Raw genomic sequence first — 26,916 nt, forward strand, 5'->3', positions numbered from 1 at the left:
TCTTCTCAATCACTGATTTGTTGCCCATAAAACGACACTTGTCAGTGTATTTAGAATATTCCAGGATTTTTTAATAAATAAGTACTACATGTTGAGCATTTAAATGATCAAGATTGTAAAACCAGTTACATTATCTTGAATTAACTTCTGTGGCAGTGCTGAAAATATCACTACAATGTTTGTCAGCCTCATTTTTGAGTCAGGCACTGCATGTCTTGTGATGTTGCACACTGTTGAATACCTCTTTTCATACATTTGCCGTGTCTTGTTTGATATTACAGACATTTTTATTTTATTTTATTTTATGAAAGTAATCATTACTAATCTTTGTCTTTCCCATGAAGATGACTGGAAATGTTCTAAACTATATGGAATATCATTGTTTTCATCTTGTTTTTCCTTGTTTTCATGTCTGTTATTCATATGCTATGTTCTTCTGTTTACAACTGATTACTTCACATTTTTCTGTTTATCATTTTCTCCTCATTTTTCTCCATAGCTTCCATACCTGTTTTCTCATTACGTACTTAATTTCTCTTTATCTCATGCTTAAAAAATTTAGTGTCATTACTATTTGTGTGTTTATTCCAAGAAAAATAACTGTATTTTTTGGATGTCTTCATTCATTTTTATTAAGAAAGTTAGTCCGTCGGATATATTTATCCTGGGAAATCTTTGAGAATGGGATTTTTTCGAGTTGTTCTTGTGTATGAATTGGAACAGGCTATATGGATTTAAATGGTTGCCAGATGATGTCTTCTGTATGCTGTCATGTCCTAGTTTTACATATAATAGTTTTGTACCTGTGGGTGAACCAAGTCCATCTTGGATTTAACCAGAATTTATGTGCATTTGTGAGTGGCTAAATACTGTGTGAAATATCCAGAGGGATATTTGTATGTTCTAACTGTTCATTCACACAATGAGAACTTGTGTGTTGAATGCCCCATTATTTTGTGCAGAGACAACGTACGCAAGTGTGACTAGGTGATTCTTTTGGAAAATGAGTTTTTGTAATTTTAATAATATGTACTACATTGTAAAATGAGGAATATGGCAGTCAATGATCTCTTGATCATCATCATATTGTCTGCAGTGGCAAATAAAACGTCAAAGGCCCCTTTGAAATTCTGCTGCTCATATCTTTTGCATGTTTTATCCTGCACAAATCTCCACTCATTCTAGCCTTCCTTCTCAAAATTCTTGTTAGAGTAAGTGTGGGTCTTCTAATTAATTCATGCGGTGCCCAAAGAAGTTCAGCTGTTAAGTACTACCGTGCAATACTGTTTTCCCAGGAGTTGTGCGTTGTATTCATTTGAATAAAAACATTCCAAAAAGAAGCTATCACCCAGTTACATCTCTTTAGTATTTCAGTTTGCTTTGTGGTTTTTTATTATTTAGATTTCATCTTCATGCCAAAATGAAGCTATGCTATACCCTGCACTTCTAAGAATTCTTTGTTGTGTCACTGTAATGTACTATTTGGAATACTGCTTCCATTTCTGTTGGCCTGTCTTTGTAACTCATTGGCACTAATTGTCCCATTCTGCTATGATTATGTGAGAGATTTTCACGTGAAATACAAACCGTTCCTGTGTAAAATGTGTCTTAATTGGAAGGCAGTGTTTTGTATCCATTAAGCAAAATTTCCCTGAAAATTAACCTCAAAGCCAGGTCTAATAGCATTTATTGTAAATGCCATGCTTGAAGCTGTTATATTTTGGTTTATTTTGTATCTGTATGTCCTCTTTGTTTTCAAGCCAGACTTACCATAAGCTCACCAAGCTTGAATTTGCAAAATGAAAGCCAAAATGAAGTCTTTTGTCAGGACTGTAATTGGCCTGTGTTTTCACAAGCAGCCTCGTCACCTTTCTATGCATTGTTATTAATGAATTATTTGCTGTATGATAATGTACTACTGGAATATTCTTTCCCAGTTACAACATTTTGAAATGTTTGTGGTTGTAAACATTTACATTTCCTAGTTGATTCAGTATGATTCATACAGTGCTAATGTAAGTATCTAAACTTTCTTGAATGATATGATGTTGTAATAACTGCTTAGTATGGGGTATTGATCAGATTTTGAACTAAAGGTTGTACATGGTTTCAGCTTCGGTAATATTTAGATAAACTGCTGTGATGATGATGCTTATGCGATATTGGCCACGTAGGCAAAGAAGCATTGAGTGGAATTACTCTTATGAAATTTTGTATTTTGCTCAAAGCATTGGCCACAAAGTATAGGTAGTTAAGCCTTGAAAATGCATGCTGCTGTTTGCTGTCTTTCTAAAAAGAAGTCTAGATGTAATCTAGTGCATTTCAAGACTTTGGTTATAGATTACAGTATACAGAACTGTATATGCTCAGTTGAGTGAGAAGTGGTTATGGATTACAGTATACAGAACTGTATATGCTCAGTTGAGTGAGAAGTATATCTGCATTAGGTATAGGGCTTTAGAACATATGCTCAGTAAAGTATTAGAATGATATGCTTTAGGTTTACAGTGTACATGCGGAACCAAATGGAAATATAGTACCAATGTTCAGTGTTGGCCTTAATAAACATGTGCTCAATCTTTGTGAACATATTTCTGGTTTGGTTTTTACCTTAACCAGAGATACCCAATTAAAAGTGTTTCGTACTGCCTTTGGTAAGGTAGTTGCTGGTGTCATCTTCTATGAATTTTAATACTAGTTGTAAGGGCCTTAACTGATTTGCTAGATGAATTTTAAGGTTATTTTCTATGCAAGACTTACAAGTTCATAAGAAGAAGAAAAAAAATTTAATTTTTATTTGAAAAGAAGTTGTTTAGAAGCTATCCATCTGTTTTATATTAGTCTAATCAAGCTTTTACCAAATTTTTTCATTTATCATGGGGCTGGACGAACAGAAGGTGCAATCATTTAAAATTGCTTGCAGTGTTCATGAGGATTTGAGGTAGCGCTTCTTGTCATGTGGTAGAATGAACAAAATTACAAGGAAAGGCAAGATTTATACAAATGATCATAGTTAGACATTAGCTTGTGGCAGCCTAATGTTTGGATAGAAGGATGTAGCAGGTATTGGCTATTCGCTTTCACAGAAAAGTGGTGTCAGATGAGGGTCTTAAGTGTACTGCATTTGTCTTGTAGATGTTGTAGACTTGTGATGAGGAATATTTCTTCTTACTGAAGTTTTACTGATGTTTTTTCCTCCCTTATGCAGAAAGTTTCTGGGAGGGAAAGATATCCATTGTCAATTTGTATATAATTGATTATTTCTATCTTTGCAACAAGAAGTTGCATTGTAGTGTAGTGACATCAGTAGTAACTGTGATAAGTGCAGTGACGCTCCCATAACCTTGGTGTGTAATTTAACATTTCTCTTGTTTAGTATAATTGCATTAGTTATTGGCTATTGTTAAACAACAGTCATACGTTTTTCCCTTTGGTTTTGTGAGAGAAAAAATGGCTCATCATCAGGCTGGCTGAATAGAATGGATCAAGATGAACTTTTGTCATTTTATAAGGCTCAGTTTAATTGGCAGTTTCAAATGTCTTAAAAGTTTGTGATCTATATTGCCCTCATTGAGATGATATGTTGGTACTGAAGAGAAAATACTTGTTTGTTTTTATTACTAAATGCCTTTGAATTATCATGTACCACTTAATCAATGAGAGTGCAGGTAGTCACAAAAACCATCCACTTTTTTCCTCTACCATTGTTTCAGAAATTACAGAGTGCCACATTATTGCTGGTTGTTTTTTATGTAGTAACCAAAATTTCCCTTCATAGAAAACATTAAAAGTGGTTAACATATTTTGTGCTCATGTTTCAGACTGAACAGCTGAAGGTATCATTCACAGCCCATGGGTTAATGAATGAGATTGCATGATCTTTCAAATCCCCTAAGTGCGTGAAAATGCAAAAATTTTTTGTCAGGTTTTTGTCCTTATTCTTGCTGCATCAACTGATGAATGCCCATGTAGCTGTAGCTAGGATACCTGCTTGGCATTAAATGTCCAAGCAATGTCCATTGTTGGCTCTTTCTGGTAACACTAGCTACAGAGTGCCATCGTGGCATCGTCTGTTATTTGATACATCAGAGGAATTGGCTGCTAAATTTTGCTGTTAATTTGTTGTCTTCAAAGATCCCCCTTTGATACTGAATAAGTTATGCTTAGTTCTTTAATTTCTGCAAAATCAACTGGTAAATGTCTGAAAGTACCATTCCATGATTGACTGCTGAATTTCCTCTATGTAGTACCATCGTAGAATCTAATTTCATGATGGTGATGACAGTGAGTTCTAGTATTTGTGGAACCTGTCCACCATCCTTATTTTTTAAAATTATAATAATAGGATTAATCAGCTGGTGTTGCTTTGTATCATTGACCTCAAAGATCCACAGTTGCAGATAGGTTTTCTTTCTCTTTGCCCCACCATTCTACTGATTTCTCCTCTCACTCTTTCCCTCATCACTAAATATCCTATATTCTCACTCTCTCAAGCATCTTTCTCTCAGTTCTGTCTTACATGTAGTGAATTCTGTTATCAGTCCTACATTGCTAAATTGTGTGCAGGTATTTTGGTGTTTAGTGGCTGTTGGTTATGTGAAAGATGTTTGGAAGTGCCAGACTTATCATATCATGTCCAGGTTTTAATCTTCAGAATTATCAAGAAAGGGTCTCTATGGGTAAGCCTTTAGGACTTACCACCATTTTATTGCTCTGGTAAGAATAGAGTAAGACAAATGGTATTCCAGTGTGAAATCTACCTGTACTGAATGTCTTGGAAGATAGGCTAACGGTTACTATTGCTCTATTTTGGTGTATTGAGAAGTTTTCACAAGGTACGTTAGTTTTGTACACTAAGAAGTACATGTTTGTTGATGTGAATTAATCATCAGACCCAGACTTGAGATTTTGTACTGTCATAAACATAGAAAACTTTATAGTGATCGTTTACAGATCTGTGACCACTAACCTCTCAATCGGTAAATGCCTTGAGACACTTTGATGTAACTTGATTCACAATATAAAAATGTGACATTTCATCAAGATATTTGAGAAACCCATATTAACGTGAATGCCTGTGATGCACAACTTTTAATATTTTATTGTCCATTGTCCTGTCTGTCTTTCTGTTGGATGGTTCCAATTATAAGATGCTATGTGAGATCATGTCAGTCATTTATTTCAGTTGAGTGGTGTAGTTTTTAAGTATAAACACTGATCGCCACCTGCAATCCTCACATGTTTATTAGCGTATATGAAACAGTTGTCGTAATGTGAGCGTGAACATAATCAACGACTTTTTCTCATGACGCTTGTGGTTAACATTGCATGTTGTAGTTGCGTCATATCATGAGGATGAACATGGCACACTGTGCCACATTTGAAACACTGGGATGTGGAACCAATTTGCAAATCCTTGGAATTTGCCTCTCACCAGTTTTAGGGACATGATTTGCAGTATAGTTTAAGCAATCTTTTGCATGTAGTGGAATTTCAGTTTTCTTTTATATTTACAATAATAGTTTTCTGAAGAGTAAGGAAGGGTCTGTTACTTAACTTTTAAGTTTTCAGTATTTATATAACTGGTTAAGGTAATGAATTTCATATAAATGTAATTTAATAAAAGAATATTCTGTGGCAATCATATTGATTTAGTACTAACAGATTTAGATAAACTTAGTTTATGCTGTGATATTTTTTCTTAACTGGAGAGTAAAGTGTGTTTTAAGTACAACCTAAAGGTATATTGTATTTGCATTAAAGAAACTACTTAGAAACTGGACATGTGAATATGGCTACAAAGGTATTGGGCACATAATTATTGAAGACTTTTCAAGCCACTGTATTTTATTCATTTGCCTGGGGAGCCTAAGAAAGATTGGACATTCTAGGTACAGTGGAGGTACAAGAACAAGCAGTTGTATCAGTGAGTTACCATCAGTGGTCAGGAGTTCAACTGCTGCACCACCAACACTGCTTCCATTCATCGCCCCAACACAAACGCTTTTCCAGGGAAGTGGAGAAGCCAAAACCAATCCCAAGCAGGTTAGTGGACGTGACTTCTTCACAGTGCTGTGGAACCTGCTGTAAGTGACAAAAGTTTTTATACATTCAACTTACCTGTCAGATATATACATAGCTATTGACTCCGTCGCGCCGAAAGAATTTCGAATTTCGCACACACGCTACAGGTAGGTCAGGTGATCCACCGCGCTGCCGCTGGGTGGCAGGAATAGGAACCATTCCCGTTTTCCATCAGATTTTTTCTGTCGGCCATACTGGCAACATCGTTGTTGGTATCTCCGGCTGAATTTCGTTTTTGGATACAATTGATCATCGTTTTGGACCCTTTGGTGACGTATTTGGATCGTTGTACTGGCATACGCTATTGTGAATCGTTATTTGGATTTTGGCTTGGAATTTTCATCATGATGTCTGATTCTGGAAGTGTGGTAAGAATGTGTGTGAATGAAGGGTGCAAGGTGAGAATGCCGAAAGCTTCGGTTGATCCTCACACTGTATGTAAAATATGCAGGAAGTATGAATGCTCGATGGATAACACTTGTCATGAATGTGAGAGTTTGAGTGCTGAAGGGTGGAAGTCTCTAACTTCTTATTTAAAGAAATTAGAGAAAGACCGGTTAAGGAAGTCATCTTCCAAAACCAAGCCTAGCTCTCAAACTTCAAGTGGTTTGGTGAGTAATATTGTACCCTCCTCTAACATTATGAACGCTCCTTGTAATATTTCAGGTCCTTCTCCGAATGCAGATCCTACGGACTCTGCTTCGGACATCGCAAGCCTTAAAGCTGCGCTTATGAAAATGGAGCGTAAAATGGCTGCCATAGAAGGTAAGCAAAGTAGTGCTGTGGAAAGTGATGTGAATTTCCCCAGTGAAGTGGAGGAGGCGTCTGATTGGCTTCACAACGCTCCCAGGCCTAGACCTCTTTCAAGCTCCCAAGCCCAGAGGAGAAGGAATGTCAAAAGCCTTACGGAGGTTATGGAGGATCCCCACCAGTCAGACGTCTCTTCGGCAGAATCTGTAACGTCACAGACTGCCAGAGAACGCATTAGAAAAAGCGTTCTACGTGAATGTTTTTCGTCTTCGGAGAATTCCTCACCTAAAAGAGGATGGAGATCAGCGGATCGTTCTCGTCCCTTGAAGAGGATCTGGGAAGAATCGGGCATAAACTCGAGTCCGGAACGTTTTTCGGAGGACTCCCCGACAGAGATTAAGAAAGCAAAGGTTTTGGCTTCTCCCGCTAAGTCGTGGAGAATGGAGAAAGAAGGCTCTCCTTCCTCTCGTTTAGACCAGAGAGAAGAAACGACTAAGATATTAAAGGATATGCAAGAGTCTATTGCTTCTCTAGTCGGGGTTCTTTCGAGAGATCCTCCAAGAAGAAAGGATGTTAATCTTCCTGTGAAGAAGTAAAAAAATCCTTACTATCAACCTCCCAGAAAAGAAGATTCTTCTTCGGATGAAGGGTCTATTTTTCACAGACCCGCGAGTTCGGGGCGCGAGGCGCCAGCCAGGCGTGAAGCGCCAGCCAGGCGCGGAGCGCCAGTCAGCCGCGGAGCGCCAGTCAGCCGCAAAGAACTACCAGGTAAGCGCGAGGCGCCAGCCAGCGACGCGCCAACCAGGCGCTATCCGATATCGCATGAGACGGCCAAGCGCGAGAAGCTAGCCAGGCGCGAGGCGCCAGCCGCACGTGAGAATTCTTACAAGCAGGAAAAGACAATCAGGCGCGAAGCGCCATCCAGGAGCGAAGCGCCAGCCAGACGAGAAGCGCCAGCCAGGCACGATGCGCCAGATTGCCGAGAAGCGCCAGGCTGCCGCGAAGAGACATACAGGCGCGAAGCGCCAGCCAGACGCGACGCGATAGACGGCCGCGAAGCGTCAACCAGGCGTGAAGCGCTAGTCGAGCGCGAGGCGCGAAGCGCAGCGCGAGGTCAGCGAGCGCGAGCGCAGCAGCACGCAGAGAAGATTCAACCAAGCGCGAAGCGCCAGTCAGGCGCAAGGCGCCAGCTGAACATGAAGAGCTGCAAGAGCGAGAAGTTATAAGGGGTAACAGAAGATCTTTATATAGTCATGTAATGTCTTCGGATAGCGAGTCTCCTACAAATAGAAACCCTAATTCAAGGAAGCAACCTGGTACATCGAAGGTTACGGTTTCAACCTCCATGTCTCAGGATGTTTTAGTGGATAAGAAAGGGAGAGCTTCTAGATCTGTCAGTCTCTCTCCTTCTAGGAGTATTTCTCCTAAAGGGAATAGGTCTACGGACAAAGATTCTAATAAAAGAGCTCGCTCTCCTTCTATGATGGAGTTGGATGAAGTGTCGGAGGAAGAAACCCCGAACAATGAGGGGGTATCTAACTATAAAGTGTTAGCCTCTCTTCTCCTGCAAGAATTTGGAGACTCTCTAAGCCCTGCACCTCCTCCTTCCCCGAGATCTCTGTTCTCCAGTACGAAGGTTCCTAAATCTTCTTCGTATTTAAAAATGAAACCAGCCATATCAATGAAGAAGGCTATTCAATCTTTAAATAATTGGATGAAGGTGAAGAAGGAAGCTCAGAAGACAGTTTTTTGCACTCCTCCATGTAAGCTCGGGGGTAGGAGGGGAATATGGTACAGGACAGAGGAAGCGATGGGACTTATGCTTCCATCTTCCACGGAGGCGGATTTTTCAAGCTTGGTTGAAGCATCGAGGAGACATGTTTTGAATACAGCTAAAGCATATTGGAGCATGTCAGAATTGGATCAGCACCTCAAGGGACTTTTCCATGTACTAGAAGTTTTTAACTTCTTGGATTGGTCCCTTGGAGTGCTGGCCAAGAAGGCAAATGAACCAGATGTTTTAGAACCTGAGGTTTTGCATTGCATTTTATCCTGTATGGATAAGGCGGTTCAGGATGGTTCGGGAGAATTGTCATCTCTATTTGGAGCAGGAGTAGTGAAGAAGAGATCATTGTTTGGTTCATTTCTGACCAAAGCGGTATCTCCTTCACAAAGGTCAGCCCTTTTATACGCTCCTCTCTCGGATCACCTTTTCCCTTCGCACTTGGTGAAGGAGATTTCAAAGTCTCTTGCTGAAAAGGCAACCCAAGATTTAATAGTAGTACAATCCTCCAAGAAATCGAGACCAACAGTACCAGTAGCGAGGAAGACTACTCGTACTCCGGTAGTGCCCTTTCGGAGAGGTTCCACCTCTCGTCCTCCAACGAAAAGGAAGACAGCAGAAAAGCGAGGAAGGTCCTCCTTTCGATCTTTCAAGAAATCAAAGTAGCAGCGAAGTCCTCCAAACATCTGTAGGGGCCAGACTCCTAAACTTCGTAGGGGCTTGGGCGATAAGGAAAGCCGATCCTTGGACGCTAGCAGTCTTGGGGAAAGGTTACATTATACCTTTTCAGGATAGACCACCTTTGTCGAATTCCCCAAAGGAACTGTCGGCGAAGTACAAGGACCCTGTTCTGAGGGAGACACTTCTTCAGATGGTGATAGGAATGAAGGACAAAGAGGCAATAGAAGAGGTTCAGGATCCTTCCTCTCCGGGGTTTTACAACCGCCTGTTTTTAGTTCCAAAGGCATCCGGAGGATGGAGGCCAGTCTTGGACGTGAGCATTCTGAACAAATATGTGGAAAAGAAAAAGTTCTCGATGGAGACTTCTGCCTCGGTACTTTCAGCCCTGCGAAGAGGAGACTGGATGGTCTCTCTAGACCTGCAGGATGCATATTTCCACGTTCCTATTCACCCGTCATCAAAGAAGTATCTCAGGTTTGTGATACAAGGGAAGGTCTACCAGTTCAGGGCCTTGTGCTTCGGCCTCTCCACGGCTCCACAGGTATTTACGTACCTGATGCGGAACGTAGCCAGATGGCTACACCTGGAAGGCATAAGAGTCTCTCTGTACCTAGACGATTGGCTGATAAGAGCAAAATCCCAGGAACAATGTTTGGAGGATCTGAAGAAAACATGAGAATTGACAAAAGAATTAGGACTTCTCGTGAATCTCGAGAAATCGCAGATGATCCCCAGTCAGGACTTAGTCTATTTGGGGATTCAGATGAATTCTCGGGATTTTCGGGTTTTTCCGTCCCAAGAAAGGATTCTTTGAGGGATTCAGAAAGTAACATCCTTCCTAAAGAAAGACAGGAGTTCAGCCAGGGAGTGGCTGAGCCTTATAGGGACTCTTTCTTCCCTGGAACAATTTGTATCCCTAGGAAGACTTCATCTAAGGCCTCTACAATTCTTCCTAAAGAGATCTTGGACTTGGAAGAAGGGCCATCTGTCGGACACTTTTCCGGTAACAATAGAGGTGAAGAAACACCTAAAGTGGTGGCTGCTCCCACTCAAAGAGAACGAGGGAGTGTCCCTAGAGGTTCGGAACCCAAACCAAATCTTGTTCTCAGACGCTTCAGAGACGGGATGGGGAGCGACTCTAGGGGCAAGAGAAGTCTCTGGTCAAATGAAGAAAGAACAAAAGGATTGGCATATAAATGCCAAAGAACTATATGCAGTGTTTCTGGCATTAAAATTCTTCAAGTCAGAAGTAAGAAATCAAGTGATTCAAGTCAACGCAGACAACACCACGGCGTTGGCTTATATAAAAAAACAAGGGGGGACGCACTCGTTTTCCCTATTCGAGATAACGAAGGATCTGTTGTCATGGACGGAGGAGAGGAATATCACCCTCCTGACCAGATTTGTAAAAGGGGAAAGGAATGTCAGAGCAGACAGGCTCAGCAGGACAAACCAAGTTCTCCCCACGGAGTGGACTCTGCACGAGCAAGTCTGCCAAAGACTGTGGAACCTGTGGGGAAGGCCGCAGATAGATTTGTTTGCGACGTTCCTGTCAAAGAGGATAGAGAACTTCTGCTCCTTAGTAGAAGACCCGAGAGCGATAGCGGTGGATGCCATGCTACTGGAGTGGTCGGGACTCGACGCTTACGCTTTCCCTCCATTCAAGTTGCTAGGAGTAGTGATGAAGAAGTTCGTAGCATCAACAGGGACGAGATTAACTCTCATCGCCCCGTTTTGGCCATCCCAAGATTGGTTCACAGAGGTACAGGAATGGACAGTAGACTACCCAAGATCTCTTCCAAACAGGATAGATCTTCTCAGACAACCCCACTTCGAGAGGTTCCATCAAAACCTCCCCGCTCTCGCTCTGACTGCCTTTCGACTATCGAAAGATTGGTCAGAGCGAGAGGCTTTTCAAGCAAGGCTTCGAAAGCAATTGCTAGAGCCCGGAGATCGTCAACTATCCGGGTCTACCAATTGAAGTGGGATGTGTTTAGAAGATGGTGTAGGAAGAATAAGCTGTCCTCCTCCAATACCTCTGTGACCAATATAGCAGATTTTCTGTTATTCCTGAGAGAGGAATCCAATCTGTCCGTATCTACAATAAAGGGATACCGAAGTATGCTCTCAGCGGTATTTAGAAATAGAGGCTTAAACTTGGCAGAGGATAGAGATTTGCACGATCTCATAAGATCGTTCGAGACGTCAAAATCTATATCCTCTACTCCGCCAAGTTGGAATCAAATTCCTTACATCGGAAAAATTTGAACCTCCCGACCGTGCCTCGTTCAGATATTGGACGAGAAAGTGTGTTTTTCTCATAGCCTTAGCGACGGCTAAGAGAATAAGTGAAATCCATGCCCTAGATTCTCGGGTGGGTTTTAAGAAAGACGCAGCCATCTGTTCTTTTCAAACTCTGTTTTTTGGCAAAAAAATGAGAACCCTTCGAAACCATGGCCAAGGAGTTTTGAGGTGAAAAGTCTTTCAAACTTAGTGGGAGACGAAATTGAAAGAACTTTATGCCCAGTTAGAGCTCTTAGGTTCTATCTTAAAAAGAAAGAAGAGTTGAAGGCATGTAAACAAAGTCTATGGTGCGCAGTTCGGGACACGAAAAGACCAATGTCCAAGAATGCGCTAGCGTATTTTATTAGAAGTGTGATTATGGAAGCTCATAGCGATTGTGCAGAGGATTCCTTTAAAATATTACGAGTTAAAGCTCATGAGGTAAGAGCAGTGGCAACATCATTATCTTTCCAAAAGAATATGTCCATGAAGGACATTATTAATGCGACCTATTGGAGATGCAACTCGGTATTTGCATCCCACTATCTTAGAGATGTTAAAATTACCTACGACAAGTGCTTCTCTCTAGGTCCTTTTGTGTCTGCGGATACAGTGCTGGGAATGAGGACACATACCGATCCTTAAACTTTTATTAAAAGTCTAATATTTCCATACCATACTGGTGGGATGGGCTCTAACTTTCTTATCTGACGGCTAGTTGTTGCACAGGCGGCCATGGCCTTGTTTAGGTAAGGAACTGTGAGTTTATCTTACAGGATAGGCTTGGATAAAAACGGTGTCTTTGATTATGGAGATCTCCACTATTTGAGGCGGGTTTTTGTGTTACTACTGGTAAAAGTGCTTGGTGTCGCACAGGCGGCCGTAGCCCTTGCTAGTGAGGAACTAGAAATGTGCCTTTTAAACGGAGTAGTATTAAAGACATTGTCTAAATTCGTACATGGACCTCTCCTTTTAAGACAGTATCAGGATTTTCTGCTGACAGGAGTGCTTGGTGTCGCACAAGCGGCCTTTGGTGCTTTTGACAGTGAGAATGTGAATAGGTCTTACAACTGAGGTAGTACAAATTGAAATTATATTTGTTTATTTTTATTTATTTTTCATAAAGAATTAGGTTTAAAATATTGTGATTGAGTTTTTTGGTTGGTTGCAAGGAGTCTGGGGATGACTTCTTGCAATCTTAGAAACAACATTTGGTTAGGTTAAGGTGATCAGGATCGGGATTGTGCTCCTTAGAAAAAAGGTTCTTGTCATATAAGTGGATTGAAACCCTTTGACATAGCCCTTATAGGATCGGCCAAGTAAGTGGATAAGACCCCTTTGGCAGACCTACAAGAACTCTTAGCAATAGATCAATATCTCGCTGAGGCTCTTGAGACTAAGCAGACTCCTGGGCATTAACCATGAAGTCTTCAGTCTAAACAGGTAGGAACCAAGGTTTTATGTTATTATTACCTACAACGATTGTTGTGATTTCTGTTAAATCAGTTATTAGCTGTCTTTACCCTCCTCCAATGGTGTGAATCAGCTATGTATATATCTGACAGGTAGGTTGAATGTATAAAAATGATATTGTTATGATATAATTAAGTTTTATACATACTTACCTGGCAGATATATACAATTAAATTACCCACCCAGCCTCCCCTCAGGAGACAGATGGTGTAGAAAAAATCTGATGGAAAACGGGAATGGTTCCTATTCCTGCCACCCAGCGGCAGCGCGGTGGATCACCTGACCTACCTGTAGCGTGTGCGCGAAATTCGAAATTCTGTCGGCGCGACGGAGTCAACAGCTATGTATATATCTGCCAGGTAAGTATGTATAAAACTTTATTGTATCATAACAATATCATTTTGAATAGCAGTAATTATAGGGGTGCATATCCCATGACTCATGATAAATTCATCTGGATTGTCCAGTATGTCTTGACGGTTGACTTAATCAACTAGTTTAAGTTCAATTAAAGAATGATGTGGATTTTATACCCTATTATTATTGCTTTCACAGCTTTTGCAATGACCAATTTTTCAAAATGGTGAAACACTCTTACTGTAGATAATGTAGTAGAGGCTGCCAAGCATGAATGGTTGCAAAATTTTAAAGACTACCCCTTTCTTTATCGTCTCTGCCCCCCTGTGATTGTTCATGAACTCGTCATCATCGTTACCCCAATGGACTGCATTGTCACTTTATTATGTATTTCTCTTAGAACAAAGCATAATTGGAGTAAAGGAACTTGAATTATTAAAGTATGATTTTTTCTTTATAGGTTTCATGATGGGACTGATTGGTAGCATGCTCTTCAAAGTTTATTGAACAAATAAATTTTACAAGTTAGTTTTGTGAGTTTTCTCTAGAAACATTTGCTATGACAGTTCAGTTCCCTGCTTCCTGTAATTCTTTCAAGAGTTGGTGGGTTTTTTCCTTCTTGATGAGGTACACATTTTCCCCTTTTAAAACAGATCTGCTGTGAGTGTCGAGCCTACCCACGTGGAAATCACAGACGAGTGGGGAGGACGCCATCGTCTCAACCTGACCATTCTCGCAACAGATGACACGTGGGGAGCTCCATCACTTCTGTCAGCCAAACTTCAAGGAAACAAAGGAAAAGCTGTATTTTCTCAGGTGAGTTGCAAGGCATTTAAGTAAGTCCCTTAGTTTAGGGTTCACTATAATGAGGTTCCTCCTATTAGAAGGGGACAAAACTTGATTCTTACCATGGCAAAGCTTAAAAGTTTTTATTACGATGTTCAGAGTTATGCAAAACATTATGCAAAACATGACTTGCCAAGCATTCCTAGAAAAAAAATGTGTAAGCATGAAAGGTGGTCTAATATTTTCTTGATGAGCACTTTCTGATGCTCTGAGTCTGTAAAGTACATATTGTTTTACATCTGTTTGAAAAATTTTTGTTGATGACTTTCTCCATTCTTAGGTGCACTTGGAACGAGATCCAAGAGAATGTTTTGGAGCTTCCGAGGTTAGTGCCAAACTGTCATCCAGCAATGAAGCACGTCTCGAAATTTTGAGAGATCTTTTGTCCACAGAACTGAATATGGACACTACACAGACAAATGCAGCATCATTGTTCACTGCAGCATATGCTTTAGGCAGACACGAGGTAAAAATCGTAGCGCTGAAAGTTTGCATGTACAATGGTCCCCCCGTATTCACAGGGGATGCGTACCAGACCCCCCCCCCTGAATAGTTAAGACCCGCGAATAGTTGGAACCCCTACAAAAATGCTTAAAGCCTCCTATTTTGTTAGTTAAAACTCAAGAAAAACCCACTAAAAATTTTTATACCAGGTTTTTTTAATAATTTTATCACAAAAAGAGCATTTTATGATGAAATTGATAAAAAATACCAGGAATTTGTGGATGTTTCTTATAGAAAAATACCACGAATAGGTGAATTTTTCGTGAATAATGCGGGGAAATGTTCCTGAGAGAAATCCGCGAATCTGCGAGTCCGCGAATCCGTAGAACGTGAATACGGGGGGGCCGCTGTACACAGTGTGTAGACACTTGGTGTTTTTTTTTTTTTTTTTTTTTTTTTTTTTTTTTTTTTTTTTCCTCGTACGCTGTTCGGTATGTAAACATATGTATAAATATCTGCATTCAACCTCATAGATAATTTCAGTGAATGTCATATGTGCTTTCAGTCACTAAAGTTGCAAACAACTCTTTAAATTAAATATGTACACTACAACCAAGTTTTACTTTAAGGTGAAAATGATTTTCTCATAAGTTAGCGTCGTAATCAGCCTGTTTATTCTGTAATGCAATTTTAGAGTGTACAGCAAGCCCCACATTTCTGTGTAACAATTGAGTAAAAACAAATTGCTTCATTAAAACAATTTTTTTGCTTTATGCAGCTGAAGCAAGAACTGCTCACACACTTGAAACCTCATATGGAAGGTCAAGAACTGAAACGTCCTCAGATTACTATCCAGTTCATAGCCTCGGGAGACACTCCGCAGAAGCCAGATGAACATATTCTTCCAATTTATATGAATGCTTGCCCCATGACCTTTTCTACTGTTAAGTACTATGAAGTAAGTTGAATGATGATTGTTGTTGAGTTGAAATAAATCCTACATCTTATCTCTTTATGATGCGTAGGTTGTGAACATCAGAAAGCACCTACTTTAATTGGATATGTAGACTCATGTGACATTTAACTAGGTAAATGTCAATCAATGACACCTAATGATTTTTTTGAATTGTAAGGTTATTTATAACCTTTAACCCTTAAACGCCGACTGGACGTATTTTACGTCGAGATAAATTGTCTGTCGGGTGCCGACTGGACGTATTTTACGTCGACATACAAAAGTTTTTTTTAAAATTCGCGGAAAAATACTTATAGGCCTACCAGCCTAAAACTTTTGAATCACGCGCCTTAGGGAATGCTGGGAGTCCACGGATCAAGGCCTTTTTTTGTTTTGTTTTGAAGCGTGACCCAGGTGCGCATGCGCGATATCCCTTCTTCTCGCTCCAGCCAGCATCAGTAGCGCACCATCCGAGAGCGATCTTTCGTGAAAAGCGTGTTTTTCTGGACTTGTGCGAGACTTTGAGCATTTGTATTGCTACAAGACATTCCTAGATATGTCTCAACGACGTGTGAACCGTGAAAGGCGCGTTTTACCCGTCGGAAGGGATCGTGTAAGGCGAGTTTTGGACATGGATGCTGGCGAGGGGCCAAGCACCCAGCATGACCCCGCGCCTCAAGGCCGTTCTGTGTGGCTGAAAGTGTTTCGGGAACACATCGTTTGCCTTTGGTTACCCCTAGGAAGCATGTGGGCGTCCTTAGGGGCATTCGTAGGCATTTGGGAGGCCTCCAACCAAGGGACATAGACGAATATCTTTCGGAGCTTGATCGGGAACATGTCGCAAGTCCTCATTTTGATGGCGGATGGTCATCGAGTGATGAGGACATCAGTCCCGATGAAAGTGAGGATGAATATTTGCCCCCACCCCTCCTAACATGCACCCCTTCACGGCAACCCCTGGGATGACCGTACCAGTACCCCTGACTGTTTTGGGATTCATCCAGCTTTTCCTGACGCGGGAATTGCTGGAATACCTGGTACACGAGACGGTGGACTACGCTGGTACTGCCGGTATGAGCTGAAGACGACCTTGTCGTATTACTGGCGGGGTTTGCAACCTCATTGACATGGCACATTTTTTGGGGCTCCACATTTATTTTGGTTTGACACCTGCTATCGACGTCAGGCAATATTGGAAGAGAAGTTATTTTTTATGTATGCCGAATGTGCCTGGCGTTATGTCCCGTGATAATTTCCTGGCGATGGACAGGTACTTCAACGCCTTCAACCGAAGGGCCATACCCCGGAATAACAGTGATCGCCTCATTTTAGTGCGTACAGTGTTGGATTATATCCGTGAGCGGTGTAGTAATCTCGTGATTCCTGGAAAGAACCTGTCTTTGGATGAGGGGATGATGCCTTACAAAGGACGTCTTAGTATAAAAGTGTATAACCCCAAGAAGCCAAAGAAATATGGTGTGAAATTCTTTCTCATTACCGAGGCCAACACTGGATACGTTGTGGACTTTTCAGTGTATACCGGGGTATTCTCCACGCTGCGTGACACTGTATTCAACCTTGTGGGACGTTTCCGTAACCAGGGATATCACCTGTTTATGGATAATTATTATAACTCGGTATCCCTGGCCCAGGAACTGTATGAAGCAGGTGTTCACGTCAGTGGTACCCTTCGGTTGGTGCGTGGGGCCCCGAATGTCCTCAAGAGGTTCGCTAGTCATCCGCAACACCTGGCAAGAGGAGAGACAGAGTGGCGGCGGAAGGGCGCTGTCTTCGTCATCTGTTGGAAGGGTGTCCGACTCGTCCCCATGATTACGACGAGTCATGAACCCATCCAAGAAGAGATCGTACAGCGGAAGAAGACACGTCGACAGGGCCGAGTTGTGTTTGAGGAGTTTCGTACCGAGCGGCCTACTGTCATTGAGCACTACAACAGGCACATGGGAGGAGTTGATCTCTTTGATCAGCTCATCCAGTACTATCCCTTCGCCAGGAGAACCAGAAGGTGGACACAGAAGCTCCTCAAATACATCCTTCAGTTGGCCCTCCAAAATGCCTACATACTGTACTGTGGGTACCGCGGTGACAATCTTCCGAGGTTGACCCATGTACAGTTCCTAGAGGTAGCCGGGAATGCCCTCATCAACTTCGATCCCGATGAGTGGCCTTCCATAACTGACCCCCTGCCCCGAGCTGCAGATCTGCCCCTAGAGAGAGGAAAGGGCAGATAGGAGGGCCAACTTCGCTCGACCTGCCGCCGCCCCTGCTGCCGCCGCCCCTGCTGACGACGCCCCTGCTGACGTCGCCCCTGCTGCCGCTGCCCCTGCTGCCGCCGCCCCTGCTGACGACGCCCCCCCCTCTTGCTGCCGGCCCCGCCATCACCGCTTCTCGTCGGGTAGTGGACCCTGCGTGTCGGCTGCAGCCAGGGGAACACATACTGGAGGCCTTAGAAGGGCGAAGGCAGAAACGGTGCCGGGTGTGCCATATGAATGGCAGAAGGAGAGACACCCGGTTCTTCTGTCGTCTCTGCAAAGTTGCTCTTTGGAGGATAGGGGAGTGTGACCGAAAGTATCACACTAAGGTCATGTATTGGAGCGCGCCCCCTAAACCGACAGCGGAGGGCGCACGGGGCCGCCGGGTCCATCAGCAGTAAGGGCGCGCGTCTCCCTCCATCCACCTGTACCTCGTCATGTCGAGCGGAAAAAAATGCAAGACTCTTCAATGGAGGAGGGAGAAAACAAGAATAGAACAAAGAGTCAGGATTACGAGTGAGTATTCTGCATTTATTTTATATTTAGTTTTATATTTTATTACAATTTTTATATATCTGAATGTGTGCATGATAAAATAATAATAAGACATTTCATTGTATGCGAAAAGAGAAGTGTCACCTGCATTCCTTTTATTTATGTATTGGTACCAGAATCGAAGAATGTAATATTATATACGTATAAAAAAATTATTATATTAATATATATATCTTATATATTATATATATATATATTCTATATTTATATCTATATATAATATATATCTATTATATATATATTTATATATATATATATATATATATATATATATATATATATATTATTAATATATTTATCATATATATATATTATAAATATATTATATATATATATATATATATATATATAGATATATATATATATTGTATATATATATATATAATATAGATATATATATATATTATATATATATATATATATATGTATATATATATATATATATATATATATATGATATATATATATATATATATATATATATATATATATATATGTATATATATATATATATATATATCTATTTATATATATATATATATATATATATTATATATATATATATTTTTATCTTGGGGGTAAGGGGGTAAGCAAATACTTACAGTCTAGTAATATTCAATCATTTATCTTCATTTTAAAACATATTGCAAGTCTCTAGAACAATATCTCGATTTATGGTGAATATTTGAAAAAAATATTTTTATTCCGTCCGCGCGCCGATTCTCGGCCGAAAATCTCGGAAACGCGTAGGTCACATTCTCCTAATATTTGTGCCTTTTCATATTACGCTTTTTTTAAAGGTTTATATATGGAAATGTGCGCAAAAACATGCACAATATAACAAAAAATATTGGAAGGTTGTAGCATTTATCATTTGTTCCGATACGTAATACAAACCATCGGTCCTTTAACAATAGGAAGTAGCTAGCGGCAGCTGGAACGGTCGTAAGCTTCGAACAAGGGGAGAACGGTAGTTAACTGCTTGTCCGACAGTCGCGCGGGAGGTAAACAAATCACTTTTGCTTTCGGCCGCGGGTGTGAAGGACGTGTTCGTCATCGCTCTCTGCCCGCTTCATCGTCGTATGCTTTGTTTATATTGTGTTTTCTACTAATGGTTTGTTTAACTTGAAAATGAAACTGTAAGTACACTGTTTTCATTTTCATTACTTAATTATGGACCAACATGGAGCTATCGCCGTAGATGCGGCGATTTCCTCTCTTTTCATGAATTGAACCCTTGAATTATGTCTCGGTGCCGAGGGCGGGCGCGCTCGCGCCGAGTCATGTATTTTGGGCGAAAGTGTGTAATTGAAAAATGTAAGTACTCTTTTCATTATATTTTTGCCCTGTGCGTTCGTTACCGAGAGAGTGATTGCGCTCGGCACGAGCCTTTTATTTTGTATAATAGAATGGAATGAAAGTGGATTCGCAATTGCAATATTCTTTCATTTTCATTTATTTATTTGCATGAATTTAATTTGGATCAATTTTCGTTCTTACCCGGGAATTGATCCTTACGTTTTTATGTGAAAGTGAAATTGTGCAGTATTCTGTTTCATTTCATATATATTTTATGATAGCATCATATTATTTGGATCAAGTTTCCGTTCTTACCCGGGAATTGATCTTTTCCCCTTTAAGTTCTATGAAGTGAATCGCAAGGGCAGTATTCTGTTTCATTTTCATATTACTTTTCACTGCTGTGCGGGGGTAGGGGAAGCGAAGGTCTGCCAGGGAGTCGTCGGAAAGCTCTCCCGCGACTCCCTTGGTATCCGATTCTTCGTCTTCCTTCCTGCCCCCCGCTCAGCTTCTTCGTTGTATTTTATATTTGGGGTCTTCCTTGCGTTCGGGGTGGGGCATGTCTTCCCCCCGTGCGTGAGGGAACCCCTCTTACTAATCTATCTATGTTACCGCAGGTGCTACATCCGTGGGAGACGCCTTGGAACAGGTATGGACCACCGCGGGCGGCAGGGCCGTGCCTAGCATCCACGGCTGCTGGCAGCGTCTAGCGATGTCTGGGGCGGTCTCCACTACTACCACGGCCGCTTATGCTGCTCCCCCCCCCTCCTGGTCTACACTCCCCATGCTGTGTCGGTGGCCGCCGTCTGCCGCTACTAGGGCCGCCGCCGTACCGAGGGGGTGTTGCCGCCGCCGCCTGTTTCTTCGTGTTGCCTGCCCCAGACTTCCGCTGTTCCAGCAGCTCGCCCCTGGACCGGCCGCCAGTACCCAGGTTCCGCTGGCTGCCGATGATTCTACGAGGCGATCGCTGGGCCTGCCGTACCTGCCGCTGATGTGATTCCCGCTGTTGGCTTGGCTGTCCCTTCTGGGTCTACCGCTGCCGCTGTTCCTGCCGCTCCTGAGCTGGTTGCTGTTCCTGTCGCTCCTGGTTTCTGAGCCTGTCCATGATGGTCCTGCCCACGGTGTGTCTTCCCCAGTCCCAGGTCCTTCCGGACAGGTGCAGTCGGGCCGTGTTGCTTCGGCAATAGCCCCGGCTCCGGCCTGGATGGAGGACCTGACGACTGTCCTGCGTGAGCTGACGAGGAAGAGTAGAAGAGGAAGCTGTCATCTTCGTCTTCATCGTCTGCTGCTGCCTCTTCCCCTTCGACTTCTAAGGCCCATAAGCTGAAGAAGAAGAAGGCTGCCTTCCCCCCTAAGAAGTCTCCTTCGGGAACTTCTAAGGGCCCGTCCCACCCCGGTGGGACGGGGGGTCCTTCTGCTGGTCCTCCTGCTCCTTCGGGAGCAGGGCCCGTCTCCCCTTCCGTAAGGAAGAGATAGACGGGGGACCGAGGAGTATCGGTTAGCTCTGGTACTTCCTCGCCTGGTGCTAGCGGCGATGCCGCTACGCCAGGTTCCGGCTCGGTCTCTCGTTCGCGAGAGATCCCGAGTGTACGTTCTCCCTCGGGAGACCGTGTGCAGCCAAGTTTCGGCGCCAGAGTTCGCTCGGCGCCAAGACGCGGCACGGAGCAGAAGGCTGGTGAGAGACGCTCGGGTGACTCTTGCCAGGCCAGCGGCCGCTCTTGCAGCGACCAGCTGGTAACCCGGTTTTCCCCCCTAAGAAGACTCCTTCGGGATCTTCTAGGGCCCGTCTCGCTCAGGCGAGTCGGGGAGCTCTTCTGCTGGTCCTCCTGTTCCTTCGGGAACGGGGCCCGTCTCTTCCTCTGCAAAGAAGACGACGACGGGGACCAGAGGTGTACCAGCCTCGGCTGGTACGTCCTCACCTGGTGTTAGCGGTCCTGCCGCTAAATCAGGTTCCGTCTCGGCCGCTTCTCGTTCGCGAGAAGTACCGAGTGGACGCTCTTCCACGGGGAGACCGTCCAGCCAAAGTTTTGACGCCCGAGCTCGCTCGCCGTCAAGACCGCGGCGCGGAGCAGAAGACTGGCGAGAGTCGTGCACACGACTCTCGCCAGGCCAGTGGACGCTCTCGCAGCGACCAACTGGCTGCTCGGGTTGACGTGACGGTCGCTGACCAGCCACGGGTTGAGGCGAGGAAGGGGTCCCCGCGGCCGTCGGTACCAGCGGCTCGACGCGCCGAGAGGACGCTGGCCGGTCTCGCCGCGACAGAGAGCCTAGCAGGTCACCTGACCGCCGCTCCCATCGGGACCGGGCGGGGGGGGAGACAGTAACCAGCAACAGCTCGCCTGACGCTAGAGATCAGCGTCAACATTCTCAGCCGAGCCTCTCGCCCCAGGCGAGCGGCAAGGCTAGGCCTGCTGCTCGATCGCCACCGCGGGTTGACGATCAGCAGCAGCCCTCCAAGCACGCTGGTCCTGCCAGCGAGCTAGGGGGGAGCGTCAGGTCTGCCTCTCCTGTACCTTCAACCTCCTCGGGCTACACCGGGAGGAGCGAGGTACCTACGACTGATCGCGAGAGGTGCGCCGCTCGCGATCCCGCTATGACGCCGTATGGACCAGGCACGGGTCTAGGACCGACCAGGACATACGCGCAAGTAGCTGGAGGCGACCGTCAGGGGCCTGCCGCTGTTCCTCCTTCTAAAGGAGGAGTATCTCGGGATCTGTTCTTGTTGGAGGGACTGGACGGTCCTACTCCGCAAGACGCGGTTACTCCCGAGATACAGAGGAAGTTGCAGAAGTCATTAAGCTGATTCATCAGCATAAAGACCTTGCGGAAGGATTGCCGCTCCCACCAGCAGAGCCCACGTCTCTGCTCGAGTCGTTTTGGGGCCCGAGAGGGAACCCAAACCGACGGTGGGTCTGCCGCGATCGGAGCTTGCCGATTCTGTCTCGAACCAGAGTCTCTCGTCTACCGGACAAGAAGGCTCTCTCAGTTCTGGCCGGTCGATCAAGCTACTTCCACCTCCTCTACTGCGACAGCGGCGTTTCTATGTGTCTTCGGACACCGTATTTAAATACTCCTTCGGTCCTCCTGAGAGGTTTCGACCTCGACGAGGACTGGAATGAGTCGAGGACGGTATCGGCTCTCTCCTGTCAGGTGTCGATCAGCCCCACCCAGACGACGTTCACAGTGGCGGCAGACCCTTACCTACAGTGAGAGTTCTTAACCCTCCGCGGGAAAACGTTTTCTCCTGACGATTCGTTTTCCCAGACTCTTGAGAGGCCATCGCCGCAAGGCGATGGGCCAGTTCCTACCCTTAGTCTTCCAACGCCTAGTTCCACTGGGTGAAAGGCTATGCTGAGCTATCCCAATTCCTCCCCCATTCCCTCTCTGCCTTACGGCTACGAGGGAAACAGGAGGGTGATCCTACGAGAATTTCTCTGTAGGATCCCAACGTTCCGGGGACTGCGCTACCTGGGGGGACCTTCGGGTCCTACCTGACGTAAAGCCCCCGGTTCGTTGAGGAGGTAATCCTGCCCCATTCTCGATTTTCTACGGGAATCGAGAGGACCACCAGCCGATAATCGTTTGACGAATTCGGTGGGGGTTTCGCAGCGACTGCGTTAGAATTCTAACGGAATTTTTCTAGCGCATTCATGAGGTGTTCGAGTTTTTTTCGATCTCCAAACACTTACAGCGAGACCACGGTCCAAAGTGAGCGAGACGAGAATCCCCGATATGTTACACGATAATCGGGAACCTCGCCTATGCTCGAATTCCTGAATTTCTAGCATTGGGAAGAAGACTGCTGCTGAAAGAAACTATCTCACAGTAGGCGACCAACCTGGAATAGAGGAGATCGGACGGAATATCCAGTTTGGCTGAACTATCGTCTTAGTATTCTGTTCACCATTGAAGCTTTCCTTCGAGGAAGACTTCTCCTTCACTCTCTTTGATAGAGAACGAAGGTGGTCGATCTCCAATCCTTATTTTGTTTTCTTGAAGGAAAGAATTTAGGATGGAGATCGTGTTCAGAATCCTACCAATATACTACGTATATTAACCTCGCGACATGATTCTACTAAGCAGTTGAATTGTCCGAGGGGTAGGCGCATATCCTAGTTAATCTACGGATTGCGACTTATAAGAGAAGTATTCAAAATTGAACTGCAACTCGGGGTTGCCTGCAACCTCCCAGGAGTTTTTAGTTTCAATTTTATATACTTACGGTTTTGTCACGACAACACCATTTCAACTTTTATATTTACCGAAATTCGTTTCGCCTAAATATAATTGCTCGAGCATATCTTTTATGCTCGGTAGTTCTAGCCGAACGCATTCCTTCGTGGAATAATGGATTACCTGGCAACTCAGGATGACGAGTCAGCGAGAGCTCAGGCTCAACTACTGCGTATTGAACTGCCTGATAGCAGCCCAGTATCAGCTGGGCCTCCGAGATTCACGGTCAGTATGTCTCTCTCTCCCCTGCTTTGATTGACTACCGAACCGTATCTCTGCCCAACAATCATGGACTTAGGTCTCTGATTAACGGGGATTCTCGCAAAATGAAGGAAAGGCATCTACTGCCCCCCCCCCCCCTGTGACCGCTAGATTCCATCGCCTTCGACATTGCGAGAATTTTCAACAGAGATATCTCTTGGACTTTTTCATCTTTCTGTTTACCGCCACGGTAACAGAAGTCTGTACAAGTCTCGCTGCATCGCACTGCGATAATGCGAATGATTTTGCAGACATCTGAGTTTGTCTTCAAAATATCTCGTAATTGTAGGTGTACAATTGTTCATTGTTCAACCCGAATTACGAGATGTGTCAGAAGACATCGCCTACTCTCCGACCTGACAGCTCTACTTCCAAATGTTCAGCCCATGAGAAGCAGTTCTTCAGGCGGCTTTCCCCTGTGTTTTCATTACTGAAGAACGCCCCGCTTTCATTGCAACTACGACTCTCACCGGACAGCAATGAATAGCGGTTAGCGTTTTTTCAGTCCATTTGTACAACAGGCTATGAATCTTGAGAATCCTTCTCTCGATTCATCTGTGAAGACCGTAGGTTGCATTCAATATCTACCTTCGTCTTCAACGGTACATAGTGTTGTTTCTCCTTAGCTGAGATTCAACAACCATGAGATGTTTTACCTTCAGGGACCTTGGTCTCTAGAAGGCAATTGACTTTCGCCTGTTGGGCACATGCCTTAAGAGAATCATCACCTCGCTGTCCGGCATTGGTGACAAACAAATACATTATTTGTTTGGTCTCTCGGCATAACCCTTTAAAGGCGAAGGTCACGTGACTTACTCGGATGCTTTGACAACTTGCCTCCTACCGACGCAGTCAGTCGGCAGCTGTCAGAGCGCCCGAGTCAGTTACGAACTATGCTGTTGACTTAGTTCGGTTGTTACAGAGCAATCATTACTTCGTTTTAATAGCTTGTCACAGTACCTATACCATCGACACCCACCATGGAGTGTCGGTGTCCTATCCACTACCGAGAACTTCGCTGCATGGGGATAGGAGGATGCGAGAGACTTCGTGGCAAACGGACAGACCAGTATGGGTACTGGACATCACCGAAGTAGAGAAGAGGGATAGGTCATGCGACTATTTCCTTCTTTTCCTCTGAGGAACTGCATGACTTCTCCTGCGAAGTCAAGCATCCAGGGGATGGGGATCCGTGACGCCTCGATTTCGTACCGAACTTCGTAGCGAAGACTCAGAACCCTTCGGTCCCTGACGATTGGTTCGAGTCGTTCACAATCCCCTCCCTAATGGACTTCACCGCCTTCGATGCGAAGGAGATGCTGCCTTGTCCGCAAGAACTTCTCCGTGGCGCAGGTACTGAAGGCAGGGGTCTGGTCCAACCAGACCACATGCCCTTCCTTCTACCTTCGGGATATTGCCCACAGGTCCTTGGATCTTTTTCCTTGGGACCCGTGGTGGCTGCTCAACACGTTGTGTAGCGAACCCAGACCCTCGCAGGCTGAACAGCATCGAGTCCTGGTGTGACCGTAAGAATGGATGAGTGAATGAGAGTGTGACTGGCTCCTCTTCCCATCTTTTTCTTCCCCTCTACCTGTGGTTAGAGGGACACGGTCGTCACCCTGCTGGACTAAGGACAAGATGCAGGTGAGCTACTGAACAGAGCCCCATCCTATCCCTTTCACTAGGGATAGGAGCGTATATCCACCACTTCCTCCAACAAGGGGGAGGAAGTGGATGCCAGCTTGAGACAACCCATACTTTATGTTGCCTCTTGCAAACAGGAACAAGTTCTTGCTTGCTGGTACGAAGAGATACGCTTGCCTCTCTCTTAGTACTCGGCCCAGAGGTCTGACCATTGATCCTGCGGTGCACACCCCGATCAATCGGACAGAGGCTTGGATCCCTCCCTCGCTCTTACGACCAGGGAGGCATTCCAGGGATGGACGAACACCAGTCTGTTCATCAAAAGACTCAGATTCCTCCCACCAAGAAGTGAGTCTTCCTATTGTTAAAGGACCGATGGTTTGTATTACGTATCGGAACAAATGACAATTTGTCGAAAATTGCATTTTTCCTAACTATACAAACCTGAGGTCCTTTACATATAGTCCCTCCTCATGCCACCCCTCACTCTGCGTATTTTGCATGGGCCAAAAGCAAAAGTGATTTGTTTACCTCCCAGTCGCGCGTCGGACAAGCAGTTAACTACCGTTCTCCCCTTGTTCGAAGCTTACGACCGTTCCAGCTGCCGCTAGCTACTTCCTATTGTTAAAGGACCTCAGGTTTGTATAGTTAGGAAAAATGCAATTTTCGACAAATTGTCATATTCAATCATTTATCTTCATTTTAAAACATATTGCAAGTCTCTAGAACAATATCTCGATTTATGGTGAATATTTGAAAAAAATATTTTTACATCCGCGCGCTACGAATTCATGCATCATTTTGTGATAATATTTTCTCTGTGTTGCTTTTATCGTTTTACAATGTGTTATATATCAAAATGATCGCAATTTAGTGCACATTACAACGAAAAAAAAAGTAACTTGTTACCTCTAACCGTTTGGCGCACAGCGCGATTTGAATACAATTATATATGAAATTTCGTTTTTGCGCTATCATATATCGCATTATTTATATAT

General features: G+C 44.0%; 1 protein-coding gene across 7 annotated transcripts in view; it reads left to right on the forward strand.

Annotated features, from left to right (window-relative positions):
- LOC135199452 (uncharacterized) overlaps positions 1-26,916 on the forward strand; it is a 107,984-nt gene that overhangs the window by 68,838 nt on the left and 12,230 nt on the right. For 5 of the 7 annotated variants that reach the window (XM_064227508.1, XM_064227510.1, XM_064227514.1 and 2 more), the window contains 4 exons: positions 5,892-6,045; positions 14,065-14,227; positions 14,538-14,723; positions 15,480-15,659. In XM_064227508.1, the coding sequence (XP_064083578.1) occupies positions 5,892-6,045; positions 14,065-14,227; positions 14,538-14,723; positions 15,480-15,659 (683 nt within the window). Of the gene's footprint in view, positions 1-5,891; positions 6,046-13,871; positions 13,936-14,064; positions 14,228-14,537; positions 14,724-15,479; positions 15,660-26,916 lie in introns of those variants that run through there. The other 2 variants (XM_064227511.1, XM_064227515.1) reach the window with 2 other exon arrangements.

Source organism: Macrobrachium nipponense, chromosome 25 (assembly GCF_015104395.2).
Source record: "Macrobrachium nipponense isolate FS-2020 chromosome 25, ASM1510439v2, whole genome shotgun sequence".
NCBI classification, from domain to species: Eukaryota; Metazoa; Arthropoda; class Malacostraca; order Decapoda; family Palaemonidae; genus Macrobrachium; species Macrobrachium nipponense.